This window comes from Scaptodrosophila lebanonensis, unplaced genomic scaffold, assembly GCF_003285725.1.
Source record: "Scaptodrosophila lebanonensis strain 11010-0011.00,11010-0021.00 unplaced genomic scaffold, SlebRS2 tig00001418-arrow-arrow-pilon, whole genome shotgun sequence".
Lineage (NCBI taxonomy): Eukaryota > Metazoa > Arthropoda > Insecta > Diptera > Drosophilidae > Scaptodrosophila > Scaptodrosophila lebanonensis.
This window is the reverse complement of record NW_022060744.1, coordinates 590,009-600,512: the sequence shown is the minus strand read 5'-3', so window position 1 is coordinate 600,512 and position 10,504 is coordinate 590,009. Positions and strand designations below refer to the sequence as shown.

General features: G+C 44.6%; 1 protein-coding gene across 1 annotated transcript; it reads left to right on the top strand.

Annotated features, from left to right (window-relative positions):
- The first annotated feature begins 6,186 nt into the window (after window positions 1–6,186).
- On the top strand, window positions 6,187–7,421 carry LOC115633219 (RNA polymerase-associated protein Rtf1). Its single transcript, XM_030530608.1, has 2 exons — window positions 6,187–6,422; window positions 6,478–7,421. The coding sequence occupies exons 1-2, from the start codon at window positions 6,371–6,373 to the stop codon at window positions 7,305–7,307; spliced, it is 882 nt and encodes a 293-aa protein (XP_030386468.1). The 5' UTR covers window positions 6,187–6,370; the 3' UTR covers window positions 7,308–7,421.
- Window positions 7,422–10,504: the final 3,083 nt, after the last annotated feature.

Sequence of the window (10,504 nt, the reverse complement as noted above, 5' to 3'; positions counted from 1 at the left end):
TGGTTTTGTGAACTTTTGTGGCGGCGTGAATTGTGCTGTTCTCGTGGAACATTCGTGAAGTCTGAAGTCTGAAACGCCCCAGCCTGCGACTAATAATAATACAAGAGAAAAACAAAAATAAAAGCACAAGGCAAGTCTATCTCTTGTGCCTGGCAATAGCAGACAAGTAACGTCTGTTGGAGAGGAGCGGCAGCTGTCAGCGTTGACACGGACTTTGGCGTCTCCGGGCATTTATCATGCAGTTTGTCTGTTTGTGGTTTTGATTGTCACTTGATGTGTTGTGATTATGATATGCTAGGGAGTGCGTGTGTGGATGTGTTTACATTCATCTCACATGCTCGTAGCCACACCCACACCCAAACCCACGCGTAGGACCTGCTGTGTTGCCGCCTACTGTCCTCCCTGTCCTCCTTGTCCTCCCTGTCTCCCTGTTTACTGAATGCTGATGTGGTAATTTGTGTAAATTTGCTTGTCAAATGCGGTCGATTATGTTTGTTAATGTTCGACAGGCTGGCTCCGTGGCTTGCCCATATTCTTTATTATTGGCTTTATTATTAGTTTGTTGTTGTTGTTTTTTTTTTGCTTTCGTTTTGCATGTTACCGCATTGAGTATACGTCGTGTGGCCCGCCTGCAATTACAATAAGTCTGCTGGCCTGCCTAATTTTAATTCTTGGCCCATGCCCTCGAGCAAATTTATGCCCTCACCTGCTGTTGCGCCCCTAATTTGCTGCCAAAACCAAACAACAACCTTAGCGACGTTTTCCCTTTTTTGTATTTGTTGTTTTTGTTTTTGGGAAAAGTTTTTAGCAACAGTCAAATGAGCTTAGCAGTGGCAAGCAAGCGAGCAGCAGCCAGCAAACTGGAATCAGGAATCAGGAGTCAGGAGTCCGGAGTTAGCAGCAGGCAGAAGGCGGGAGGTTGGAGGCAGGAGGTAGGGAGAAGGTAGCAGCCAGCAGACAGCAGGTGTGTTCTAGCAGCTCGGCAACTTTAACACTTGCCAATTGAAATGAGTGCCCCGCATCGCTCACACCGTTCCCCGCCCACCGCCCACCCTCTGCGATCTCCCGTCGCTTTTGTGCGACGTTGCGTAAAGCGTAAAAATTTATTGCGTTTCTAAGTAATTGAGAAATTGTGCTCTACTCACAAACGCCCTTGCCTTTCTTTCCCTCTGGTTTTCCTTCATACTCTCCGGAAACGAATAGACGAGTTTATTTACTTACTCGTACATTGTGCCTTTGCCATCCATGCACGTTAGCCCCAATACTCTTGAAGAAGTTCTCATTTGGAACTCAGGTGCAGGGATGCTAAGTACTTGAGGAACTCTCATTAGGAACATTAAATCATAAATCTAGAGGAATCTATAATATACTATATACATACTTTTATTCAAATTGCAAAACATTCTTCCATCACTATAGACAATAAATTGCTTGAGTGGCTTATGTTCACAGATTAATATATGTACGGGTATATTGAAAACTGAAATATAGAAACTTCAACTTCAGATTGATTAAGGCTGCTATATAGACTGGTTATTGATTGCGAATGTTCTGATGAAATGCATTCAAAATGCCAAAAACATCAATATATTGAGAGTAGCTAATATTTCAAGGGTATATACGTTTCTGGACCTTGAAGCCAAAAAGTTTGCGAGTTCTTTCTTTTGTTTGCATTTTGTTTGCTGCTATTCTTGAGGCCGCGAATCAGTCCGAATCAGTCAAGCCAAAAGTGGCAAAAACAATTGAAACAGCTGGGCTCCTCGCTCTTTGATCACCCGCCAACAGTCCCGTCCCCATCACGCTGCCATTGCTTTCGGTGTTGGCTGACAGCGTGTCGCAACTTTTCGGGGCACGCTCATTTGCATGTAACAGGCGTAGGCCGAAGTGGGAAAAGAAGTTGCCGCCTGCGGCATGATTGAGCAACGTTTAATGTTAATGCTGTGCGTAAACAAAAAGGTTAATAGGAAAACAATTAGCGGGCTGTGAGAATGTTTGGATTGCTTGGAATGTGCACTGTCACATCTTTATAGACTACCCCCCCATATCCTTTTGCCTTTTCCTTCTTTTCCGGTTTTTTTTCTTCGTATTTTGCTTTTCTGTTCTTTTCTTATCTGACCTCTTTTCTGTGGGCGCCCCTATACTAAGGCCATCATGCCTCATATTCAACTAATTAGCCGAGCTTTGCAAATATATTTTCATTATTGTAATTTCGCACACACAAACATGCACACCACACACCAACACATGCACACATGTGAAAAGTCAGGCAGCGCAAAAAAGTAGGCAATGCTCTGCCAAAGTTTTACATATGCCATGGCCGCCATGCTCGGCTGTGACTCTTAGTGGTAAGCTAGATGACTTGGGGTCGGGGCAGGGGCAGGGGCTGGAGCTGGGGCAGGGGAGACAGACAGAGGAGAGTCGCTTGCTACCCTGCATGTAGGCTGCATTTGCATATGCATGGGGCGCATTCATACTCGTACAAAAAATTGTGGCAAACTGTAAAAAACTCTGCTCAAAAATTAGGCGATACCAGGAGGTGGCGGGAAAGGGCTGAAGGTATAAATGCAATGCTGCTGACATCGGGGTCTCAGCTTTCCAGTCACCTGACTGCGCTGCAAATCAATTCCATGTCTGAGGCTATGGCATTTGTTCGCTGCTTTAAAAGTGCATGCACATAAAAGGAAATAAACAGATTGAAAATGGAACCCATTCAAAATTTGTAAAAAAAATATTTTCAAACTGTTTAAAAAATAAAAAGTTGAAAAATGGGAAAAAATTGCGCAGAGCTACACGTTGGCATTAATTGGTGATAAGTGATTCTCCTATTACCTCAAAATTGGCTTTATTGTGTAAACTAATGATTAGGCAGGCAACAACAATGTGTTCAATGTAAACAAAAAGTACAGGCAATTACTTTTGAAATATCCCCTTGAATCATATTTGCCCTTTTTTCTCATTCAGACTATGCGGTACTTTTATTCTGTGTACGCATTACAGCGTGCCAATTGGATCGTCTATGGCCCAACTATCTGTAGTTTCCTGCTGCAGTCGCCTGTGTTTCCCCTCCCTGCTGCCGCCTTCTCGCTGATGAAGCTGCTGCTTCGTTTAGCATGCCATTCTACGAGTTAACTCTCTCATAGCTGTTTTGTTGCCTTTTTCCCATCGAGTTTCATTTCTTTACCTAAGCCCAAAACCATTAACACTTGTTTCTGTCATTTTACATGAAAAGCGGAAGCGCTTTTGTTTCTGTGCAACAAACAAGTTTCCTTAGACCACCAAAGCAACTGACGAGGACGCGGAGGACGAGGACGAGGACGAGGATGACGACGACGACGAGCCGCTTCAACTGCCCCTGGCCTAGTCCAACTGTGTCCGACGGCCCCTCCCATGCACGACTTTTATTTTTTGACATGGGTATCCGAGATTCATTTTCAAGTTGCTGCAGCGAACTGCGCCGGCCTCGGCGTCGTCGGCGTCGTCGTCGGCGCCAGCGTCAGTGTCAGAGCATGCCTATTTACTTGTGTTTCAGTTAGGTGGCGGGCTGTTCTATTAGTTTTTATTTTTCGCTTAGCCCCACTGCTAAATACTTATATGTACATTATAATTTCGACCCTCTTGCCCTCGCACTGCCCTTCCCCGCCAAGCAGAGCCCTGGCATGTCAGCCAGATGAGGGTGCCAGGGCCGTTGCATGTTGTGTTGCCCTCTAAGCGTACAAAACTTTTCTGCACGGCTGTGGCTGTCAACGTCAAGGCGAGGCGAGGCGAGGCAAGACAGAGAAAGGCGAGAGGCGAGAGGCGAGAAGTGGGATGCGAGAAGACTGCAGAGGCATACTGCAAAGGCTAGGCGGCAGTTGCTTTTGAACTCCCCTTTAAAGGTGTTTGATGATTGCGTCACAGATTCAATTTTTTGTGTATATACTTTTTATTCATCGGTCGTCCAAGGCAACAACACGCACTCTGTCGCCGTTGCCGTCGGCGTCGCTGCCTCTGCCAACTGTGTTGCCTCTGCCAATGCTGGCTGGCTCATCATTTGCACGGTTCGCAGTTGTTGGCTTGCCTGTACAACTTTAGAATGCAACGCTTATTATTTCCCTCTGACATGGTTGTAGGCAGCATAATTGTTGTAATGTAATGCTGTTGTTGCTGTGTCGCTAGGATTGTTGTTGTTGTTGTTGTAGGCTGGAGTTGCCATGACGGCCGCTGCGGCCCGTCTGACAGAAAAGTGTGCATGTCCTGGCTGCCCGTTCTGATTGTTGCTGCAATTCCAAACTTTTCCCCAGCCCTGTCCTGTCGACTGCACTGCCAAATCTTTGCGGGCATTGTCCGTAAAACGGTCGGCAAAGGGATTTCGGGCGGAGCTATTAGAGCTGCTTTTTTGCAGTTTTAACGTCCCTTTAATTTAAATTTGAAATCTGAACTGACTCAGCCATCAATCACAGCCTGAAATGGACATTTTAATACTCATATATAATAGTACATATATATACATATTTTTTGTTTGCAACAATTTTATAACAGTTGGACTGATTAACTTTTAGAAGTTTTGTTTCAGCTTTAGCGGGGTTATTTAAGGTAGAATTGTGGACTGAAAATCGCTGAAATGAAGCAATTTAAAAGCCAGACCATGTACGAGTAAGTCAAGTTTTTTATTAGAATAAACGTGTAAGTGCATCGTTAAATTATTAGCTGAATAACAATCGGATACCAACTGAAAACTTTTGAAACTACAGTTCACTCTCCCGATCCTCCTCTACAGTTGAACACCTTCGACTCCTGAGCTGCTGCTACTCAAGAACTAGCTTACTCTAGGGTTGACAGCTAGACAGATCAAAATGTCCTCATATGTTTGTAAATATTTGGCCAGAATGTTCCTTTCCTAAAAAGGTGATCGATCTATGAACGTGACGATGACGGGATGGCCATAGATGACGAGGCTAGATCTGCGAGGGTAGATCAACGGGGCTTCCAAGTTAGGCTGCACTTCAATTAAGAAATCAGAAACAGAATCTTGTGTACATAGTATGCATACATACATATATCGATTCATATTTCGTATCAGACTCTCTCCTATATTCGATATGTGCCGCCTCATCAAAAATGATCAAAATCGCCAGAAAATTGAGAACTTTGGATGAACTTCTAGTAATTTGCTGCCAATAGTTTGAGGTATGCGAGCGCCCTCAATTATCTAATGAGTTTTTCTTGAGGGTCGGTCGCATACAATTAATTTCGACAGTAATTAAAGTTATTGTGCAATAAATCTCTTTGACAATTTAATGGTTGCACGGATTGGCAGAGAATGGAGACAGAGGCAGATGTGGAGCCATGGCATTGGCAGTGGCAGAGCATCTGGCATCGTCCACAGGGGACAAGGGTGCGGTTGGTTGTGCGCTCTGCCAAGTGATTGTAGCCAAAAATGTCAAATTAATATACATTTATAGTTGCCCTCGCTTATGGCACCCACCCACACACACACACACACACACACACACACACACATAGATGTGGCAGTCGTAAAAAGCACTCCTCTGCCTCCTCCATGCATTGGCAAACTTACGAGTATGTGTCTCGCAAAAGGTTGCGTCGCAATTGCCAAAAAAGGTTTCAAACTATTTAATTACCTCAGAGGCGTGCACTCCAGACTCCAGACTCCAAACTCTAAACGCTCCCAACATTTGCCATTCTTGGCTGCCATTCAAAGGCAATTGAAAATGCCAAATTAATAATTCCAACAGTCGCCTTCCCCACCCACCATAATTTCTAGTCGTATTGTTATTCCTTTCTTTTATTACACTTAGCGAATTGTGTCTACGACCTTTTCGTTCGTTTCTCCTTTGGGTCTTATATATACAAGTACTTATAGCGTTCGGTTGAGAATTGCGTCATAACAGTTTGGTATAAGAGTATCAAATCTTATGGGTGTACCTCACAGGTTTCTGCCCTCCTCTTAGACCATCAAGTTTTCTTTTTATCCCATTAGCACGTGTTTGGAATTTTGTAACAATTGACAGCAATGCCTCTTCCCTTCTTTGACTGACAGCGCCACTCCTAAGCATCAGAAAATATAATTCTTTATAGACAAACTCGGACTTGGAATAAAATGCTCTAATACAAGTAGAACGTTCTATCTACTTTGAATTTGGATCAGCCTGTTGGAGGCCCTATCTTAGTAGTCGGGCCGTTCGTAGTTAGAAAACACAAAATATGTTTGATTTTATTCGTAGTTGTCGGGAATAAAAAAATTGTTTAGTTCATGAAGCAAGGCGAGGCAAAAGGTACCACAAAGTTTGCTTAGAAATTTATCGTATTTTAAAGACAACACCAAGAGTTGGGGCGTGAGACCATTGAACAGTTTCCAATTGTGAATACGATGCATAATATTAACGTGCATGGACGCAGTCCCAGTCCGAAGAAGAGCCGACGTAAGTAGCGCTGTCAGCGAGTAGCATCAGTCCTAACTGGGTGGGTGTGTTCCAGAGGAAACCAGTCGCATTCTGCAGGCCCTGAAGCGCTTGCATTCCCAGTCGCCTCAAGTCGATGAAGATGACCGCTGGTCGGGTCAAACCAAGACATCACACCGACCTCGTCCCTTGACAAGCCTCGATCAGCTGCAAGAGCTGCGGCTCACACGACATCGTGCCCAACAGCTGCTCATGCATCCGCTTTTCGAGCAGGCAGTTCGCGGCTGCTTTGTCCGGCTGAACATCAAAGGCGAGGGCGAGAGGCCTGAGTTCCATGTGGCTGAGGTAATGGGGGTTGCGGAGCTTATGGTTGGTTACTACGTGGACACCACCCCCACCAATATTGTGCTGCTGGTGCGTCTCGATGATGCCATAGCACAATACGAGATCAATGCCCTCTCCAACCTCGCCTTCCTACCGAAAGAGTTTGATGAGTGGCGAGCCACTTGGGCACGTCTGGCTCTCGAATTGCCGACGACAGAGTCGGTTGTTCGCAAAAAGATCGAGCTCTACAACGCTCTTAATAGCGAAATGAAGCGGGCCACTTTTCTCAAGCAGAACTGGGTCATGCCACAGCGTCCCACACCAAAGGGTGGCCTCATGCAGCGAAAGGGCGGCATCTATCCTTGGGACCTTAGATCCGAGATCGAGCAGCTGAGAATGTCTTTGGCTTCGAAAAAGGAAGACCCCGAGCTGCAAAATGCTGGCAGTGCTCCATCAAATGAAACCCTTGTCGAGCATATTGTAGGGCAGGGGTCGGGCGCAGAGCCGGAGTCCGAGCTGGAAGTGAAGAACGAACAAGTGGAGGCTACGCAGAGCTACAGTGAAGGTTGGTCGCTGTATTAAATGGATCTGTAAAAATGTTTGAATCTGAACCACAAATGCCACACATATTTCTAGCCCAAATTTCGGAGTTAAGTGAACTTGCAAAGATTCAATAAAGACACGATGATAAATAAATGTGCTTATTATATGGTATGGAGATGTTAGCTTTCGCGCAAGTTGTGCACTCTTCGATGAGGGAACAGCTCTCCTTATTGAGGGAAGTGCTTTGAAGGAAGCGCATCAAGTGGGGAACACTCTCACTTTACTCTTTCTTTTTTAAATATAACCTAAAATAATATTATGTTAGAGGAAGGCTAATTGCAAGAGAAGTGTGAGACTTGTAATAACTGCTGTTGACAAATCATCACCAGCCATGGCAGGTACTGTAAGTAAATGAAATAGAACAATACCTTATTAGAATATGATCGAGCAACCATTAGTATCTGAAAAGGAAATACATAGGCTCTAAAATAAAATCGGGATTCGTGGTTAATGCATTGCGTCGTCTTAGTGCTGATAGACTCCTCATGGAACAGCTAAAAAGTTCAACATGCTTGCCATTCTTCTTGCAAATCAGCGCCTCGACTATAAAATCAAGCTCCCGGCCCTTGTCGCTTGACACTTCCCCACTAATGAAGGACAAACTTTCAGAAGTTTCGCAGCCAAATCGTCACGACAACTAAATATTGCCAATAAGGCAAAAACAAAAAAGGAAAAAGCAAAAATTAAATGAAATGCAATTAAACAACTAAACAAGCGGAATGGGCGTCCCTGTAGCTCAGGTGATAATTTGCTTGGACTTGGTGGGATTGGTGGGCCTGCCGAGTGGTTCAGTGGATGGTGGGGGCGGGCGGCTGGGAGCTGGCAGCTGGCAGCTGGGGTTCGGGGGGAGGTCGTGCTGAGAGTAACAATCAAGCGGCTGATGAGCAATTACAAAATGCAAAATTAGCGCCAGCAGTGAACAAAAATGGAAAAGAAAACAGAAATGCGGGAAACGTGAAAATCGTGAAAGTCGTTGATGACCTTGGGCTGTGCGGCGTCAGTGGAAAGAGGGAGAGAGAGAGAGAGAGAGAGAGAGAGAGAGAGTGGGCCATTCATCGTTGTTGTCAGATAGCGCGTCAAATTAATTAATATTTAAGTTAAAACTTGAGTTATTGCGCCAACAATTTTATTATGCTGTTTGCCTCTCCCTATGTACTATACGAGTATATAGTATGTATGTATGCTCCTCCTTCTCTATTCATTATTAATATTTTTTGTCCATTTAATTGCCTGCTGGCAAATGCTTGTACAAGTAACGTGTTTTTTGTTATTCCTTTTTTTTTTCCTAATTTTCATATTTGTGCTTCTGCTGTTTTTGTGCCCAAGCGTCTAATTAACTTGAAATGAGTTTCTGTAAATGTCTGAGTGTGCGTATCTATGTGTGTGGGTAACGCACGCACATACTCGTACAGAGCATTTCTGCTGTTTTATTTTTTTATTTTTACCAGCAAATTTCACAAAATGTCACTTAATAAATTTTACGACTGTTTTATGTTGTCGCTTTGGCCCAAGAGTCGCAGCAGAAACAAAAACACAAACACAAACAGCACAAACAAGCAGAAGCCCAACAAAAAAAAAAAAAGGAACACACACACAGCCAACAACAACACGTAGTTGTCATAAATATAAGCCACAACACGCACACACATATGCATGTAAGCAAGGCAGTCGTATGTATGAACTGTGTATGCAAATTCGTATGAGCCTCCTCCTGATAACCTTGACCTGCAGACCGGCCCGACCCTCTGATCCCCAGCCTCAATAGTGTGGTGGTTTCCGAGTCACTTTTTCCGACTATCAACTCGGCCACAACAGCAACAACGTGCCTTGCCTTTTTTAACAGCAAATTCCGCCCATTTGCTGTTAGGGTTGGAGGCTCTGCTAAATGCCACCAACGCCAACACCAGCAGGAGGAGGAGGAGGAGGAGCAGGAGCAGGAGCAGATCCCGCAACGAGTCTCGTTACTCATAAACGATGCGCACGTGGTGCAAACCCTCACGTAACTAAGACGCATCACACACCACGTGCTCCTTCTTAGCACCACCACCATCACCACCCACGAAATGAGTCAACGTATTTGACTGGAGCTGCCATTTGCCGGCGATTCCTCATGATTTGCCAAATTAATTTTAACGCTTGTTCGCTCGAGCGCCACTCTGACAAACTACCAACAACTAACCACTGGCAGTGCCACTGCCACAGGCACAGCCACAGCCACTACCTGACTCCGACTTCCACCGCTGCCGCATCGTCGTATGCGTGCGACAACGAAGGCCCTCGCACGCAACCCTTCAGGATATCGGAGCATGTCGCTTTGTACCTGAGCTGGTTGCCCGTGCGAACTCTAGCATAATTAAATGGTAAGATTTAATGCCGTCACTGCCATGAGTTATGATCCTCGGCACTTTTGCACTCCGGAATCGTAAATTCTGGTAGTTGCTGGCGAAATCTTCCACAAACCGAATTTTGCACACACTCTAAAGGTGCTCGGTGGAAAGCGGGACTGAATCAATGAAAACATCTTTCTTATTAAACACATTTTTCAATGCCATTGAGACAATCTTAGAACCAACTAACACTACGGTCCAATAGGCCGCTAGAAATAGGGCCGTTTCTATGCTGTTGTGTTAACTGTAAAGAGTGGTTTGCATTTTTGTGGCAATTGCTTGCTGGCAGGGTCGCAACATTATCTTCAAGCTAGACCATCAAGACTTTTGTAACTAAATTGAAAAGTGTGTGATCAGGTGGCGCGTCTAGTCGGCGTATTTATTGTTCAAATATTGTTCACAAAGCCTATGGTAACTGAGCAGTACCCCTGCCAGATGAGATCTCCCTCTCTCTCTCTCTCTCTCTCTGTCTAATAGGGGAAGGCAGGATATCAGATTGTACGAAACCCACGTACGTTCTCCCAAGCAGGCAGGGCAGGTAACAAGAACTGAGCCAGAATCAACACCCCTAGAAAGTTTTGCACATTTTAATTTGTGCTACAATTGGGCTTTTATTTCTGATTTTTTCGTTTTTCGTTTTCGTTTTTGTTTTTACTTTTTATTTTTGTTTTCCCTTTTATTTTGGCTGGCATCAACTGGCATATGGTGTATGGTGTATGGCACATGGCATATGGGGCGTATGAGTAACATAACACAAATAAGTTCAAGTGAAAGTCATTTCCGTCGGCA